Source organism: Falco peregrinus, chromosome 9 (genome assembly GCF_023634155.1).
Source record: "Falco peregrinus isolate bFalPer1 chromosome 9, bFalPer1.pri, whole genome shotgun sequence".
Classification (NCBI taxonomy): Eukaryota; Metazoa; Chordata; class Aves; order Falconiformes; family Falconidae; genus Falco; species Falco peregrinus.
The window spans coordinates 973,846-992,761 of NC_073729.1; the positions used below are offsets into that span (position 1 = coordinate 973,846).

The following is an 18,916-nucleotide window of genomic DNA, read 5'->3' on the forward strand; positions in this document are numbered from 1 at the left end:
TGGGTATTCCCTTAAAGATAAAGACAGATAATGGTCCAGCTTATGTTTCAACCACTATAAAAACCTTTTTTGCCCTATGGGGTATAAATCATATTACTGGCATTCCTCATTCCCCCACCGGTCAATCTCTCATTGAACGGTCTCATCAGTCTCTAAAGCGTTTATTACAACAACAAAAAGGGGGAATGGGAATGGCTATTCCGGAGGAACGGTTACAGAAAGCATTGTATGTTTTTAATTTTTTGAATTGATCTTTAATAGATAACAACCCACCAATAGTTCGACATTTCACTGCAAATGCCTCCTTCGAGGCACGGGTTAAAGCCCCAGTATTGGTCCGAGAACCAGAAACAGGTAAAATTATGGGACCATATCCTCTTGTTACATGGGGAAAAGGTTATGCTTGTGTCTCTACAGAAAAAGGACCTAGATGGATCCCAGCGAAGAATGTACGACTCTTCTGTGAACCTTTATTGCAGACAACTGATACCGACACCGACCCTACAGAATGAAATAAAAACTGTGTGAAGATTACTGTTTAGATATAGTTATGTAACTACATGAATGGTTTCTGCCCGGAGCCTGGTGGAGCATACAGCTGCGGTTTGTGTCCGGGCTCAGAGATGTAAATAGGGGCTTCTCTGTTATGGTAAAGTGTCTCTCTTTGCATAAAAAAAGAGAAGGAATGAAGGGAATGACCCCGAGGTATGTTCAGAGAAGGCATGCGATGTTTCCAACTTTTTGACTGAACCAGTTCTTGTTTGGTGTGCCCTTCCACCTATGTATAATGTTAATCCAAAAGAAGCTGATATTGTTTACACTTTGAATGTCGATAATTGTCTTTCTGTAGATGCTAATGTAGTAGGAGGCTATGATGGGAACGTGTCGCAGCGGTTCTTCTCTTATCCAGAGTAACAGCAGGGAAAGCATTAAAGAGTTAAATCACCTTGTTTGGTAGGCAGTTAAGAATGTGAGTCAAAATTGCCACTGCCTTTGTTGTTGGTTCAAGGACATGGCTGTGAGGATTTTGATGGTATGTGCTGCGTGGATTTTAGGTGCCCCACTGCAGCAACATGTTATCAAAATCTGAGAAAATGTCAGCCTTTTTGGCATCCATTCACTCAATTGGCAGTATTGTTTGTTTGCTATTACCTTGGTTGCTGTCATGTTTGCAAGGGCCCTGCAGAACATGGCAAACCTGGTACTAGCTGTTCAAAAACAAAAAGGGGAAATTGTAAAACTGTATGGAACAGAGACAGTGGGTTATTTTGACATTGATAATATGTCTTAGTTGGTTTTTTATTTGTTCTATTACTTGTGCCTTGTTTTTACTCATTCGGTTTCAAAGGTTCTTTTTGTGCAACAGGAAGGGGGAGATGCAGGAGTGGGCTGGAAACTAGGACCATGCGTGGCAATCAGTTAGCTGAGGGGAATGTGCTCGAGCTTGTCTAGACACAATTAACATGATGGGGCGTGTTTACAGAGCACAGGGGAGTGGGAGACGGATGGCACCAAGGATGGCGCTAAGGAAAGGCAGCACCTTGCTGTTAATTGATGGCAGTTAACCACCAATCAGGGACTGCCTAGTATGCAAGGCTTAGCTTCAAGAACCAATCTGTTTAAAACGCGCAGCTTCTGAAAGTGTATATAAACTCGTGCTTCTGTACAATAAACTGACATTTGCTTGCATCAAGCTGCGTCCCGTCTCTTCATTCGCCGCAACCGCTGACTTTTGGACTCGGCTGGAGACAAACTGTTCCAAGGCACACCCATGCACAACTCCACCGGGGAAGGTGCCAGGAATGAATTCTTTGGTAGTCCTCACACAGCCCTGGTAGCCAGATGAAAGACACCGCAAAAGTTCTTTTCCCTGCTTTCTGGGCTGAGATGGGGAACCGCTGAATTTTGGACTCGGCTGGAGACAAACTGTTCCAAGGCACAACTCCATTCTGGAATGTGCCAGAAAGGAGTTCTGTTGGTAGTTCTCACGAAGCCCCCGTAGCCAGATGAAAGGCACCACAAAAGTTGTCCTACCTGCTTTCTGGACTGAGATGGGGAACCTCTGAATTTTGGACTCGGCTGGTGACAAACTGTTCCAAGGCACACCCCATGCACTTACTCCACCCGGGAAGGTGCCAGGAAAGAATTCTATCGATAGTTTTCCAATTGCCTTGATAGCCAGATGAAAGGCAGCACAAAAGTTGTGCTACCTGCTTTCTGGACTGAGATGGGGAACCGCTGACTTTTGGACTCGGCTGGAGACAAACTGTTCCAAGGCACTACCCATGCACAACTCCACCGGTGAAGGTGCCAGAGAAAGGTTTTGTGTTGGTAGTTCTTACACTGCCCTGGAAGCCAGATGAAAGGAACCACAGAAGTTGTTCTACCTGCTTTCTGGGCTTAAATGGGGAACAGCTGTATTTTGGACTTGGCTGGAGACAAACTGTTCCAAGGCACACCCCATGCACAACTCCACCGGAGAAGGTGCCAGAAAGGAGTTCTGTTGGTTGTTCTCACACTGCCCCAACAGCCAGATGAAAGGCAGCACAAAAATTGTGCTACATGATTTCTGGGCTGAGATGGGACCAGCTGACTTTTGGACTCGGACGGAGACAAACTGTTCCAAGGCACTACCTATGCACGACTCCACCGGGGAAGGTGCCAGAAAGGAGTTCTGTTAGTTGTTCTCATACTGCCCTGGTAGCCAGATGAAAGACACCACAAAAGTTGTGCTACCTGCTTTCTGGGCTGAGATGGGGAACCGCTGACTTTTGGACTCAGCTGGTGACAAAATGTTCCAAACACACCCCATGCACAACTCCACCGGCGAAGGTGCCAGGAAGGAGTTCTGATGGTAGTTCTCTAAGTACCCCCGGTAGCCAAATGAAAGACACCACAAAAGTAGTGTTATGAAGTAAGAAATTTATGTAGTAAGAAAGTTAACCAAAAAAAGGTTAGTTTTATGTTAGGATTAGTGTACGGTTTTGGGTTAGGTTTAAGGTGAGGGTTAGGGTTAGGTTTAGGGTTGCGTACATGCCATGCACAGCTGAGGTTTAGAGTTCTGGTTAGGATTAGGCCACTTAGGGTTAGGCTTAGGGTTATGGTTAAAGATAGGGTTAGGTGTTAGTTTTGGGGTTGGGTTACTGTTATGATTAGGGTTAGGGATAGGGTTATGGTTAAGGTTAGGCCTCTTCGGGTGAAGGCCTTTAGGCTTAGGCCTCTTAGGGTTAGTTCTCTTAGGATTAGGGTGAGGGTTTTGTTAAAGTTAGACCTTTAGCGTTAGGTCTCTTAGGGTTAGGGTTAGGATTAGGGTTAGGGTTAAGGTTATGGTTAGGTTTAGGGTTAGAGTTAGGGTTAATGTAAGGCCTCTTAGGGTTAGGCCTCTTAGAGTAAGGGTTAGGATTAGGTTTAGAGTTAGGGGTTAGGTTTACGGTTAGGGTTAGGGTCTCTTAGGGTTAGTGTTCCCGAATAACTAATCCACTACTATAACCAAAGATGAGGTAAGTCGTAACAAGGTAAGTGTACCGGAAGGTGTACTTAGTATACCAGGGCGTAGCTATAAGACTAAAGCACTCAGCTTACACCTGAAAGATTTCCGTCACCAACCAGATCGCCCTGAGCCTCCTCTAGCCCAACCACAACACCCAAAAAATTAATTAAAAATTCACCCCTCCATCACTAAACTAAAACATTTTTTACCTTAGTATAGGTGATAGAAAAGGCCCACTGGGGCAATAGAGCTTTGTATCGCAAGGGATAGGTGAAATAAAAGTGAAACCTCAAGCAATAAACAGCAAAGATACGCCCTATGAGGCACAGAAGAAGAGTTCTGCTCCCTGCCTTCTGTAGTGAGCAAAATTAACCTTTCAGAGTTGCAGTTGTTATGAACCCAAAAAAGTCACTTTGGGAAAGTACAGCACTCCTCCCATACAGAAGGTACCAGGAAAAAATTCTCTTGCTGTTGTCCACCCTGCCCTGGCAGCCATGTGAGGAACAGCACGAAAGTTCTTCTCCCTGCTTTCTGTGGTGAGAACATTGACCCAAACCTTTTGCACTCATGCAGAACTAAAAGAAAAAATAAGTCTTGGGAAAGTGCAGCACAGCTCCCCTAGAGAAGGTGCCAGAAAGGAATTCTCTTGCTGCTTCTCACCCTGCCCTGGCAGCCATGTGAGGCACAGCACAAAAGTTCTGCTCCCTGCTCTTTGGGGTGAGAAAATTGACACAGCACATTTGCAATAATACATAGATTTGGACACCCAGTCATTTCATTCATAATAGGGGGACTCTAGATGGAATAGACCTTCCCATTCTCTTTCTTCAACGATTTCCTGACTTGCTGGTCTCCTTCCCTCCTTCAGGTGCCCACCTTTTCTTTTCTAGTTAGTCAGACTAGATGCCTTTCTCAACACAAACAGAGTATTGCCATTTATTTATTTATTTATTAAGACCTTGAGCTGTTTCACAGGTGCAGCAGCTGTTTCTTGGCTTTCTCCCCACCCTGGGCTGGGCCCCTGATGGTCACGGTGTCACTGCCAGAGCCCTTGGTGGGGAAGTGGATGTGGACTCCACCACAGTCCTCCAGGATGGAGCGGACAAAGTGGTCTTTGGCACCAATGAGGGAACTGTGCAGTTTGGAAGGAATAGAGACCTCCACCTCTGTGCTGTTGGCCTAAGGGAGGACAGTACCAGCCTCTTGAGTCAGGATGCAGAAACGTGTTTGCACCCACTCTGCTTACCCTCTAACTCCCACCTTGCTAGGAGCTTTATAGATCTGGAAGAAATGCCTGAGCAGAGGGCTTGGAGACTGGCTACTCCTGACAGGAGCAGTCACAAACTTTGGTTTACGAGTCAAGAACAGACCGAAACGTTTGTCTCCACCCTCCCCTCACCCATTACAACCACGTCTGTATCTGTGTCTTCTAGCAACATAGTCAAGTCCCTGAGCTACAAAAGGCCAGTTGCTTCACTAACCAGCTCCTTCTGGATGGCAAGAATCCTGTGGCGAGCAGCCTCACAGTTTGCCCTCTTGCCTGTGATAACAATCGTCTCCGAGTTGCTGTTCTTTGCTGGGAGATCAATTTTGGTGTTGCTTTCTTTACGGATCTGCCACAAAGGAAAAAAAAAAAAATCATCTCAGAAGTGCCCCATGTCAGAAGAAAAGCCCTTGCCAGCTATATTGGACATCACCAATGAGCAGGAGAGAGCATCCAGTGGGATTTTGCTGCAGGCAGTGATCATCACAAGCACTTGAGTTAGGAACAATATCTCACCTTCTTGATGTTGGCACCTCCTTTCCCTATGATGTTCTTGTGGAACTGTTTGCAGATGGGGACAGAAATAGAAAAGCTGTTTTCAACCTAAGGGAGAAAGGAAGGGAGAACTGAAGATGACACTGTCGTGGCAAGTGAGGCCCGACTTCAGGAACTCTGATAAACGAGCTTTTGAAAATAGGCTTAGACCCAAGGAAGTTGTCTATACGAGGGACTTGTAAGAATAAATAAAGGCAAGTACGTTCCCCTATAGCCTTCACATAACAGGTACTACCCCCTGCCTCCATTCAGCCAAAACAGCGTCGACAGCTCCCTCCTCTTGAGGTGTTTTCGCTCTACCCAAGCCAGTAGAGCTCTGCTTTGCCCCAGGGTTATCCAGGCACGTAGGAGGGAAGTGCAGGCAGACCTCCTTACCAGGTCTGCCACCATCTTTTGCATGTACTCGGTGCACTTCTCCACCTCATTTTTGGGACCTCGGAGTTGGACGATGTCACTCTTGTGTGCAGGGTCTGGGAAGTTGATGATAACCTGCAGGAGTGGTCATTTATAGTTAGCTCAAGCAAAAGCAAGAACCCTTGTGTCAGACACATGCAAAGGTTGGGGGGACCCTACACATGCCCTTTTCCCATTCAGAAAAGGGTAACCGTGTTAGCGGCCTCTGGCTAAAAGAACTATCTTCTCAGACACTTGCGCTACAGAGCCACTAAAGTTACGACTTCTGTGACGACAGGCCTACTACCCATGTAGGAAATAACCCCTCTGGATTCCTCATCTCCTAAAAAGCCTTACCTCTGGGAATTTCTCCCGGATTTCCCAGATCGGCTCACCCTTCTGCCCAATGATGGTCCGGTGGAATTTCTGCTCAACGATTAGGTCCGCAGTGTGTTCATTTTCCTGATGGGAACAGAGGGCACACCCCTAGTACGGAGATGGATTAGATGCAACTGCTAACGCCCCAAAAACAAAACTCACCCCTAAAAAAAACCACAAAATAAGTCATGACTATTCTCGCCCCGCACCTCCCTGGGACCTACAGCTTGAAAAATTATTGTTGTACAATTCAACCACGAGAACCTCTAACACCTTTACCACTCAAACCTAGCCTTCTCCTTAACATCTTATATATCCCATAAACACCACCTACCCAACACCTCAACACTAAAATCATTTTAACCCAAACCCCCCAGACACACACGCCCCTAAGACTTTAGGCGCCCAAACAGCCAACGAAACAAACGAAACAAATGAAACAAACGAAACAAACAAAACAAATGAAACAAACGAAACAAACGAAACAACAAACGAAACAACGTCCCCGTAGCTTACAATCCAAAGCGTGGCACTGAAGATGCCAAGATGGCGTACAATATGAAAGCTGAGGACAAAAGACTTAGTCCTAACCTTACAGTTGGCTCCTGCTAGACATATACATGCAAGTATCTGCGGCCCAGTGTAAATGCCCTAGGCCTCCTGCTAAGACCGAAGGAGCAGGCATCAGGCACACACTACCAACTGTAGCCCAAGACGCCTTGCTCAGCCACACCCCCACGGGCACTCAGCAGTAATTAACATTAAGCAATAAGCGCAAGCTTGACTTAGCCACGGCAACCTTCAGGGTTGGTAAATCTTGTGCCAGCCACCGCGGTCACACAAGAAACCCAAGCCAACAGTCACACGGCGTAAAGAGTGGACTAGAGCCTGTCATAATAACTAGGAAACCGAAACACAACTAAGCTGTCATAAGCCCAAGATACCCCTAAGGCCAACCTAAAGATGATCCTAGTAAACCTGACGGACCAGGCCCCACAAAAGCTAGGGCTCAAACTGGGATTAGATACCCCACTATGCCTAGCCCTAAATCCTGATGTACACCATACCAAAATACATCCACCCGAGAATTACGAGCACAAATGCTTGAAACTCTAAGGACAGGACCCACCTAGAGGAGCCTGTTCTGTAAACGACACCCCACGCTACACCCTACCACTCCTTGCCAGAAAGAGCCTACATACCGCCGTCGCCAGCTCACCCTAATTGAGGGACGCACAGTGAGCACAATAACCACCCCGTTAACATGACAGGTCAAGGTATAGCACACGGAGTGGAAGTAATGGGCTACATTTTCTAAGACAGAACACTTCAACGGAAGGAAGCATGAAATTCTTTCCGGAAGGCGGATTTAGCAGTAAAGCAGGATAACATAAGCCTACTTTAAGTCAGCCCTGAGGCACGTACATACCGCCCATCACCCTCCTCACAAGCTACCAACCCCAAATAACTAATCCACCACTATAGCCAAAGATGAGGTAAGTCATAACAAGGTAAGTGTACCGGAAGGTGTACTTAGTATACCGGGGCGTAGCTATAAGACTAAAGCACTCAGCTTACACCTGAAAGATTTCCGTCACCAACCAGATCGCCCTGAGCCTCCTCTAGCCCAACCACAACACCCAGAAAATTAATTAGAAATTCACCCCTCCATCACTAAACTAAAACATTTTCTTACCTTAGTATAGGCGATAGAAAAGGCCACTGGCGCAATAGAGCTCTGTACCGCAAGGGATAGGTGAAATAAAAGTGAAACCTCAAGCAATAAACAGCAAAGATACGCCCTTTTACCTTCTGCATCATGGTTTAGCAAGAACAACCAAGCAAAGCAAACTTAAGCTTGCCCCCCCGAAACCCATGAGAGCTACTTACAAGCAGCTGCCCCCAAGCGAACCCGTCTCTGTTGCAAAAGAGTGGGATGACTTGCCAGTAGAGGTGAAAAGCCAACCGAGCTGGGTGATAGCTGGTTACCTGTGAAGCGAATCTAAGTTCACCCTTAGCCTCTCCCCTAGGGACTCCCAACAGCCCAAACTGAAGTGAGCTAAGAGCCATTTAAAGGGGGTACAGCTCCTTTAAGAAAGAATACAGCCTTCACTAGTGGGTAACTCAAAAACTTTTTCAAAATTGTAGGCCTTCAAGCAGCCACCAACAAAGAATGCGTCAAAGCTCCATGTAAAAAAATCCAAAAACACAACTCCCTTCAAAACTAGCAGGTCAATCTATCAACAATAGAAGAGCTAATGCTAAAATAAGTAACTAGGTAATCTACTACCTCTCAAGCGCAAACTTAATACCAAATACCATTAACAGAAAAATTAATGTCCCAACTACAACAAGATCAAGCATTCTAGCATGCTGTTAACCCAACCCAGGTGCGCCCACTAGAAAGATTAAAATCTGTAAAAGGAACTCAGCAAACACAAGGCCCGACTGTTTACCAAAAACATAGCCTCCAGCCTGACAAGTATTGGAGGTGATGCCTGCCCAGCGACACTACATTCAACGGCCGCGGTATCCTAACCGTGCAAAGGTAGCGCAATCAATTGTCCCATAAATCGAGACCTGTATGAATGGCTAAACGAGGTCTTAACTGTCTCTTACAGATAATGAGCGAAATTGATCTTCCTGTGCAAAAGCAGGAATAAAACCATAAGATGAGAAGACCCCGTGGAACTTAAAAATCAATGGCCACCACGCACCAAACCTAAACCTATCAGGCACACTACGCCCACAACACTGGCCTATAATTTTTCGGTTGGGGCAACCTTGGAGTAAAACACACCCTCCAAAAATAAGACCACCTATCTTAACCAAGAACCACCCATCAACGTGCAAACAGCAACCAGACCCAATACAGTTGAACAATGGACCAAGCTACCCCAGGGATAACAGCACAATCTCTCCCAAGAGCCCCCATTGACGGAGAGGTTTACGACCTCGATGTTGGATCAGGACATCCCAATGGTGCAGCCGCTATTAAGGGTTCATTTGTTCAACGATTAACAGTCCTACGTGATCTGAGTTCAGACCGGAGTAATCCAGGTTGGTTTCTGTCTATCACAAACCCTTCCCAGTACGAAAGGACCGGAAAGGTGGGGCCAATACTTCCAGGCATGCCCCCTCTCCCCAAGCAATGACCTCAACTAAATTGCTCAAGGGACTACCTACCTCAAACCCCTAAAAAAGGGCCGCTAGTGTAGCAAAGCCTGGCAAATGCAAAAGGCTTAAGCCCTTTAACTAGAGGTTCAAATCCTCTCCCTAGCTCCCCACAACTCAACCATGACCCAACCAACACCTCTAATACACCTTATCATGTTTTCAGCCTATGCTCTTCCAGTCCTAATCACCGTAGCCTTCCTAACATTAGTAGAACGAAAAATCCTAAGCTATATACAAGCCCGAAAGGGCCAAAACATTGTCGGCCCCTTTGGACTTCTACAGCCCGTAGCAGACGGCGTAAAACTATTTACCAAAGAACCCATCCAACCATCAACCTCCTCCCCCCTGCTCTTCACCCTGACCCCAGTACTAGCCATCCTTCTTGCAATCTCCATCTGAACTCCCCTCCCCCTGCCCTTCTCCCTCGCAGACTTGAATTTAGGCCTACTATTCCTTTTAGCCATATTAAGCTTAGCAGTATATTCAATCTTGTGATCAGGCTGAGCTTCAAACTCGAAATATGCCCTGATTGGCGTCCTCCAAGCAGTCGCACAGACCATCTCATATGAAGTGACACTGGCCATCATCCTCCTCTCCGTAATCATACTAAGCGGAAACTACACCCTAAACACCCTTGCTACCACCCAAGAGCCCTTATACCTAATCTTCTCCACCTGACCTCTCACGATAACATGATACATTTCTACCCTTGCCGAAACCAACCGCGCCCCATTCGATCTGACAGAGGGAGAATCCGAACTGGTTTCGGGCTTCAATGTAGAATACGCCGCAGGTCCATTCGCCTTATTCTTCCTAGCTGAGTAAGCAAACATTATACTAATAAACGCACTCACCACCATCCTATTCATCAACCCCAGCTCCTTAGGCCTCCCCTTAGAACTATTCCCAATAATCCTCACCACAGAAACCCTCCTCCTCTCCTCTGGCTTCCTCTGAGTCCGCGCCTCGTACCCACGATTTCGTTATGACCAACTCATACACCTTCTCTGAAAAAACTTCCTACCACTAGCATTAGCCCTATGTCTCTGACACACTAGCATACCAATCTGCTACGCAGGTCTCCCCCCCGCTTAAAAACACACCCACATAAGGAAATGTGCCTGAATGTCTAAGGGTCACTATGATAAAGTGAACACAGAGGTCTACCAACCCTCTCATTTCCTTGCAAAACCTTAGGAAGACAGCAATTGAACCTGCACAGAAGAGATCAAAGCCCTCCATACTCCCCTTATATTACTTCCTAGTAGGGTCAGCTAAACAAAAGCTATCGGGCCCATACCCCGAAAATGATGGTTTAACCCCTTCCTCTACTAAATGAGCCCCGTCACAAAACTAACGTTCTCCTTAAGCCTTCTACTAGGAACAACCATCACAATTTCAAGCAATCACTGAATACTAGCCTGGACTGGACTAGAAATCAGCACCCTTGCCATTATCCCCTTCATTTCAAAATCACACCACCCTCGAGCTATCGAAGCTGCAATCAAATACTTTCTCGTCCAAGCAACCGCCTCCGCATTAATCCTCTTCTCAAGCACAATCAATGCACAATTCACCGGACAATGAGACATTCTGCGACTAAGCCACCCAACAGCCTCCCTACTACTAACTACAGCAATCGCAATAAAACTAGGCCTAGTACCCTTTCACTTCTGATGTCCAGAGGTCATACAAGGCTCACCTATAACCACTGCCCTACTCCTCTCTACATTAATAAAACTCCCCCCCATCACTATTCTTTTCTTAACTGCCCCCTCACTGAACCCACTCCTACTGACAACCGTGGCCATTGCATCCGCAGCCATCGGAGGGTGAATAGGACTTAACCAAACACAAATCCGAAAAGTCCTAGCTTTCTCATCAATCGCCCACCTAGGCTGAATAACCATCATCCTCATATACAACCCCAAGCTAACAATAATAACCTTCTACCTATACTCCATAATAACCGCCTCCATTTTCTTAGCCCTCAGCACAACCAACTCCTCAAAACTATCCACAATAATAACCTCCTGAACAAAAATACCATCACTAAACGCATCCTTGATGCTAGCACTACTATCCCTAGCCAGCCTACCCCCACTCACTGGCTTTTTACCAAAATGACTCATTATCCAGGAACTAACTAAGCAAGAGATATCAACCGCAGCCATAATTATTTCAATACTCTCCCTACTAGGTTTATTTTTCTACCTACGCCTTGCATATTGCTCCACAATCACACTCCCACCAAACACTACAAACTTCGTAAAACAATGATACAATAACAAATCCACAGGCACACCAATTGCTACCTTAATTTCCCTGTTAGTCCTCCTTCTCCCCCTTTCTCCCGCGATCTTGACCATTACCTAAGAAACTTAGGTTACCCTGCCTACCAAACCGAAGGCCTTCAAAGCCTTAAATAAGAGTTAAATCCTCTTAGTTTCTGCCCACACCACTAAGGCCCGCAGGACACTAAACCTGCACCATCTAAATGCAACTCAGATACTCTAATTCAGCTAGGGCCTCCACGATAAGCCTAGACAGATGGGCCTCGATCCCATAAACTTCTAATTAACAGCTAGACGCTCAAACCAACAAGCTTCTGTCTACCGGACTCCGGCACACTCTCAGTGTACATCAATGAGTTTGCAACTCAACATGAACTTCACCACAGAGTCGATAAGAAGAGGAATTAAACCTCTGTAAAAAGGACTACAGCCTAACACCTAAACACTCAGCCATCTTACCCATGACCTTCATCAACCGATTACTATTTTCAACAAACCACAAAGACATTGGTACCCTATACCTACTCTTCAGAGCATGGGCAGGCATAGCCGGTACGGTACCGCCCTCAGCCTCCTTATTCGAGCAGAACTCGGCCAACCAGGAACTCTCCTAGGAGACGAACAAATCATCGTCACCACCCATGCCTTCGTAATAATCTTCTTCATAGTTATACCCATTATAATCGGAGGGTTTGGAAACTGACTAGTGCCCCTTATGATTGGAGCCCCAGACGTAGCATTCCCCCGCATAAACAACATAAGTTTCTGACTACTTCCTCCATCCTTCCTACTGCTCCTAGCGTCCTCCACAGTAGAAGCTGGAGTCGGAACAGGATGAACCGTATACCCGCCCCTAGCAGGCAACCTAGCCCATGCTGGTGCCTCAGTAGACCTAGCCATCTTCTCCCTACACCTCGCAGGTGTGTCTTCCATCTTAGGGGCCATCAACTTTATCACAACAGCCATTAACATAAACTCCCCTGCCTTATCGCAATATCAAACTCCCCTATTCGTATGATCCGTACTCATCACCGCCGTACTCCTATTGCTCTCACTTCCAGTCCTGGCCGCCGGCATCACCATACCACTGACCGACCGAAACCTAAACACTACATTCTTTGACCCCGATGGAGAAGGAGACCCCATTCTCTACCAGCACCTGTTCTGATTCTTTGGCCACCCAGAAGTTTACGTCTTAATCCTTCCCGGCTTTGGAATCATCTCACACGTTGTAACATATTACGCAGGCAAAAAAGAACCATTCGGCTACATAGGAATAGTCTGAGCTATACTATCGATTGGATTCCTCGGCTTTATCGTATGAGCCCACCACATATTCACTGTCGGAATAGACGTAGACACCCGAGCATACTTCACCTCTGCCACTATAATCATCGCCATCCCAACTGGCATTCAGGTATTCAGCTGACTGGCCACACTACACGGAGGCACCATCAAATGAGATCCACCGATACTGTGAGCCTTGAGCTTCATCTTCCTCTTCACAATTGGAGGACTAACAGGTATTATACTAGCAAACTCCTCATTAGACATTGCCTTACACGACACATACTATGTAGTCTCCCACTTTCATTACGTCCTCTCAACAGGAGCTGTATTTGCCATCCTAGCCGGATTTACCCACTGATTCCCACTATTTACCGGATACACCCTCCACCCCACATGATCTAAAACCCACTTCAGAATTATATTCATCGGCATAAACCTAACATTCTTCCCCCAACATTTCCTAGGTCTAGCCGGCATACCACGACGTTACTCAGACTACCCTGACGCCTACACCCTATGAAACACCCTATCCTCTATTGGCTCCCTAATTTCAATAACAGCCGCAATCTTACTAATATTCATCATCTGAGAGGCATTTGCAGCAAAACGAAAAGTCCTCCAAACAGAATTAACCGCTACCAACATCGAGTGAATCTACGGCTGCCCACCCCCCTATCACACCTTTGAAGAACCAACCTTCGTCCAAACCCAAGAAAGGAAGGAATCGAACCCTCACACGCTGGTTTCAAGCCAACTGCATCAAACCGCTTATGCTTCTTTCTTATGGAGTGTTAGTAAACCCATTACACAGCTTTGTCAAAGCTAAATCACAGGTGAAACCCCTGAACACCCCTACCATGGCCAACCAATCCCAACTCGGATTCCAAGATGCCTCCTCACCGATCATAGAAGAACTCATAGAATTCCACGCCCACGCCCTAATAGTTGCACTCGCAATCTGCAGCCTAGTTCTCTGTTTGCTGACAATTACACTAGCAGAAAAACTATCCTCCAACACCGTAGATGCACAAGAAGTAGAACTCATCTGAACAATCCTACCCGCCATCGTCCTCATCCTACTCGCCCTACCATCTCTACAAATTCTATACATAATAGACGAAATTGACGAGCCCGATTTAACTCTGAAAGCCATCGGACACCAATGTTATTGAGCCTACGAATACACAGACTTCAAAGACCTAATATTCGACTCCTACATAATCCCAACCACAGAACTCCCTCCAGGGCACTTCTGGCTCCTAGAAGTAGACCATCGCATTGTAATCCCAATGGAATCCCCCATCCGTATCATCATCACCGCCAACGACGCACTCCACTCATGGGCTGTCCCATCCCTGGGGGTAAAGACTGACACAATCCCAGGACGACTTAACCAAACATCCTTCATCACAACCCGACCGGGCATCTTCTACGGCCAATGCTCAGAGATCTGTGGAGCCAACCATAGCTACATACCAATCGTGGTAAAATCAACCCCCTAGCCCATTTCGAACGCTGATCCACACTCCTATCATCCTAATCATTGAGAAGCTATGTACCAGCACTAGCCTTTTAAGCTAGAGAAAGAGGACAACCCACCCCTCCTTAATGACATGCCCCAACTAAACCCAAATCCATGATTCCTAACCATGCTTGCCACCTGAACGATCTTCTCGCTAATCATCCAACCTAAACTCCTACCATTCACCCCCACCAACCACCCCCCAAACAAAACCAACGTCCCTGACAAATCCACCCCCTGAACCTGACCATGAACCTAAGCTTCTTTGACCAATTCTCAAATCCCTGTTTAATAGGCATACCCTTAGCCCTCCTCTCTATTCTCTTTCCCACCCTATTATTCCCCTCCCCCAACACCTGATGAATCAACAACCGCCTCACCACCCTTCAATCATGACTAATTCACCTAATCACAAAACAACTAATAATACCCCTAGACAAAAAGGGCCACAAATGAGCGCTAATCCTCACATCCCTAATAATACTACTCCTTACAATCAACCTCCTAGGCCTACTACCATACACATTCACCCCCACTACCCAACATAAACATAGCACTAGCCTCCCCACTCTGACTCGCCACCTTCCTCACAGGATTACAAAACCAACCCACAGTCTCCCTAGGACACCTACTGCCCGAAGGCACCCCCACCCCGCTTATTCCCGCCTTAATTATAATTGAAACTACAAGCCTACTTACCCGCCCACTAGCACTTGGAGTCCGACTTACAGCAAAGCTAACAGCAGGACACCTGCTTATCCAACTCATTTCCACAGCCACCGCCACCCTTCTTCCCATCATACCTGCACTCTCCGCTCTAACCATACTAGTCCTTCTACTACTCACCATTCTAGAAGCAGCAGTAGCTCAACACAATTCCTTCCTGGCACCTTCCCCAGTGGAGTTGTGCATGGGTTATGAATTGGAACATTTTGTCTCCGGATGAGTTCAAAAATCAGCGGTTCCCCATCTCAGCCCAGAAAACAGGTAGAACAACTTTTGTTGTGCCTTTCATCTGGCTGTTGGGGCAGTGTGAGAACTACCAACAGAACTCCTTTCTGGCACCTTCCCCGGTGGAGTTGTGCATGGGGTGTGCCTTAAAATAGTTTGTCTATAGCCGAGTACAAATGTTTAGCTGTTCCCAACCTCAGCCCAAAAAGCAGGTAGAACAACTTTTGTGGTGCCTTCCATCTGGCTGTTGGGGCAGTGTGAGAACTAACAACAGAACTCCTTCCTGGCACCTGCCCCGGTGGAGTTGTCCGTTGGGTGTGCCTTGGAACAGTTGGTTGCCCGTGCAGTACGAAAGTCAGCGGTTCCCCATATCAGCCCAGAAAGCAGGTAGCCCAACCTTTGTGGTGCCTTTCATCTGGTAACCGGGGCAGTGTGAGAACTACCAACAGAATTCCATCCTGTCACCTTCCCCAGTGGAGTTGTGCACGGGGTGTGCCTTGGAACAGTTTGTCTCCGGCCGCGTACAAAAGTCAGCGGTTCACCTTCTCAGCCCAGAAAGCAGGTAGCCCAGCTTTTGGAACTGCTGACTTTTGGACTCGGCTGGAGACAAACTGTTCCAAGGCACACCCCATGCACAAATCCACCAGCGAAGGTGCCAGAAAGGAGTTCTGTTGGTAGTTCTCACACTGCCCCGGTGGGCATCTGAAAGGCACCACAAAAGTTTTTCTACCTGCTTTCTGGACTGAGATGGGCAACCGCTGACTTTTGGACTCGGCTACAGACAAAATGTTCCAAGGCACACCCCATGCACAACTCCACCGGGGAAGGTGCCAGAAAGGAGTTCTGTTGGAAGTTCTCACACTGCCCCAACAGCCAGCTGAAAGACACCACAAAAGTAGGGCTACCTGCTTTCTGGGCTGAGATGGGGAACCGCTGACTTTTGTACTCGGCTACAGACAAAATGTTCCAAACACACCCAATGCACAACTCCACTGGGGAAGGTGCCAGACAGGAGTTCTGTTGGTATTTCTCACACTGCCTCGGTAGCCAGCTGAAAGACACCACAAAAGTTGTTCTACCTGATTTCTGCGTTGAGAATGGGAACCGCTGAGTTTTGGACTTGGCTGGAGACAAACTGTTCCAAGGCACACCCCATGCACAACTTTGTATAATTATATATATAAGCACATCATTTTCTAAAAAAGTAGTATACCATTCATCACTCATTTTACGTAGCTCATTATTCAATCCCCCCTGTTCTAAAAACTATCATTATGCTCTCTGATCATTCTTCGACAGCACCAAACAGAACATTGAAGTAATAAGGAGTATGTAATTGCCAATCTATTCCCAATACTGTACTCACTTGTTGTACTATTTTGGCACAACAGTGTGAGTCTCTATTGGAAGAGATTGTTGCCGGAACACCAAAGCGGGGGATAATTTCATTTAACAATCCCTTCGTTACCTCTCTTGCCTCTTTTGTTCAACAAGGAAAGGTTTTTGGCCAATCTGAAAACATATCAGACATAACTAATAAATATTGGTACCCCCCTTTTCTTGGGAGTTCGGAAAATCAGCTTGCCACTGTTGCCCTGGATAATTCCCTCTACTAATGTTCCCTAGTTTTATTTTATTTGCTGTATTGGGATTATTGCGTAAACACATTTCACATTGCTGAGTCACCTGTTTTATTACAGTATACAAGTTTTGCCCTATCAATTTCTGATTTAGACTTTCATATAAAGTATCAGCTCCCCAATGCGTCTTATTATGTTCTGTTAGGGCTGTGGTCCATATTAAATTGGATGGTACCACTATACAACCATCCCTTAAATAAGTCCACTTATTTATTTTTATTTTATCATTCATGTCCTGAATTACCTTTAAGTTTTCTTTGGAATAGTTTGGCTCCTGTTCTGTACTTACAGTTTGGATTTTACCGTCTGGTATTAAGGATAATTCCTCCTTTCCTACCTCCTCTGTTACTTGTCTGGCTTCATGGTCAGCCAGGCAGTTTCCAGTTTCCAAATCAGTGCCTCAATGGGTCATCTTATGTTCTTCCTTCCTGGATGACCCTCTTATAACAGCGGGGGCCATTCCTCACATCAAGGTCTGGCATGGCACATGTTCCCACCGCTCAACGCCTACTGGGTTGCAGCCAGCAGCAGAGCTCAAGATTCTTCTTGGTGGCAAACACAGAGGCCAACCCAGTCTTGCCCTTGATTGTGGTAGGAGGCACTTGACCAACCTTATTCCTTGTACTTCGTTGTCAATGCAGAGTTTCATCTGCGCATCCCATAACAAGTCACTGTCATGGTAAAACACACAGATTTCCTTTAGTAGAACTACTACAGAGTGTATTTTATTTCACTTTTTCTGCCAGTATCCCCCACAGCCTTGCTGACCAAGGGATATTGTTATATCTGAACTAGACAGGCCTCCTGCTTATCATTTTACTGTAACAGGTAAAGCATTTTTCACCTTTCCTGGAATTTATTTTCAGATACACCTGGTTAAAGATTTCTTTTACTTCAGGGAGGTCCTCTTTTCCTCTTTTCTGTTCAATTAAAGATAAGCTCAATATTTCAATTACTTGATAACTTTTAGTTTCATTTCTCCTTCTTTAAACGTCTAGATGTTCTAATAAATCTCATCCCAACAAAGATTTTGGTGAATTTGGCATTATTTGTTTTCTTAGTTTGTACTTTAAAGGTTTCAGGATGTTTTCCTGGTGGCCAGCAGCTCCCACAACTGTAACAAATTCTGTTCACTGAAGTTCAACACCAAGTAAGTTGGTTTTGTATTCACTAAAATTCCACCTCATTTTTCCTAGTCCCTAGTTCACCAGAACCCCTTGATAGTTCTTTAGCTTAGGGCAATCTCGCTTCCAGTGTCCACTTTCCCTACAATATGCACAGTGATCCGATCCCATAGGAGAGGGATTCACTTTTCACTTCAGCCTGACATTCCTCCTGTCTCTGCCTCGTCTCCTCTACCAGTTCAGCACGACCCAGCTCTTCTTCTCTTACCTTCTGTACACGTTCCCTGTTCCTTCTATCAACTTTTTTATATCACACTTACCTAGTAACTCGAACCTTTACCTAGTCCTATTAGATCATCCTGACAAATCTTTCATAACCAACTTTCAAACATCTAAATTTCCCATCAAAGATTCACCTTTATTCTCCTCAGACCCACTGTCTGCCCTAAAGGGGCCGTTACGGGTCCTGTTGTGCTGCAAATGCTGCAGCAATTGGGGTGACATTGTCAGGTCCTTCTGCTCAATCCTCAGCAACAGCAACCCCCTCCTCCTCACCAGCAGAAGGGTTCGGGGCAGGAGATGCTCTTCCTGCTCTGCAGGTTACACAGGCCTGCCTCTGCAACAGCACTTCTGTTTCAACTCTTTCTTACCCTGAATGCAAATCTGCTACTTGTTGCTCTGTGTTCTTACATATCAGCCTTCGCAGGCAAACAGCAAACACCCTGCCATGCGTCCCAGCATGATTCAGTCGCACCTTCGAGGGGGTACGGGGGTTTGTACAAACTCACCCCAATACTTCAACACTTTCACAGGGTCTTTGATTCTTCACCCTCCCACC

General features: G+C 46.2%; 1 protein-coding gene and 2 pseudogenes across 3 annotated transcripts; 2 read left to right on the plus strand and 1 right to left on the minus strand.

Moving 5' to 3' along the window:
- Positions 1-4,459: 4,459 nt before the first annotated feature.
- LOC114011172 (vigilin-like) lies at positions 4,460-7,901 on the minus strand. The gene is made up of 6 exons (XM_055814161.1): positions 7,890-7,901; positions 6,060-6,188; positions 5,685-5,798; positions 5,271-5,357; positions 4,972-5,103; positions 4,460-4,669 (listed from the first exon to the last, which is right to left on the minus strand). Exons 1-6 carry the CDS (start codon positions 7,899-7,901, stop codon positions 4,460-4,462), a joined length of 684 nt encoding a protein of 227 aa, XP_055670136.1.
- Positions 7,902-8,411: 510 nt separating this feature from the next.
- On the plus strand, positions 8,412-13,626 carry LOC129785207 (NADH-ubiquinone oxidoreductase chain 1-like; annotated as a pseudogene). Its single transcript, XR_008748884.1, has one exon. The product of XR_008748884.1 is annotated as an NADH-ubiquinone oxidoreductase chain 1-like (transcript).
- Positions 10,578-13,626, plus strand: LOC129785206 (NADH-ubiquinone oxidoreductase chain 2-like; annotated as a pseudogene). The gene has a single exon (XR_008748883.1). The product of XR_008748883.1 is annotated as an NADH-ubiquinone oxidoreductase chain 2-like (transcript).
- Positions 13,627-18,916: the final 5,290 nt, after the last annotated feature.

Coding starts and splice junctions, on each gene's coding strand:
- LOC114011172 (XM_055814161.1), bottom strand. Junction 5,358..5,684: donor AAAAGATGGTGGCAGACCTG/GTAAGGAGGTCT, acceptor TTTCTCCCTTAG/GTTGAAAACAGCTTTTCTAT. Junction 5,104..5,270: donor GAGGTGCCAACATCAAGAAG/GTGAGATATTGT, acceptor CCTTTGTGGCAG/ATCCGTAAAGAAAGCAACAC.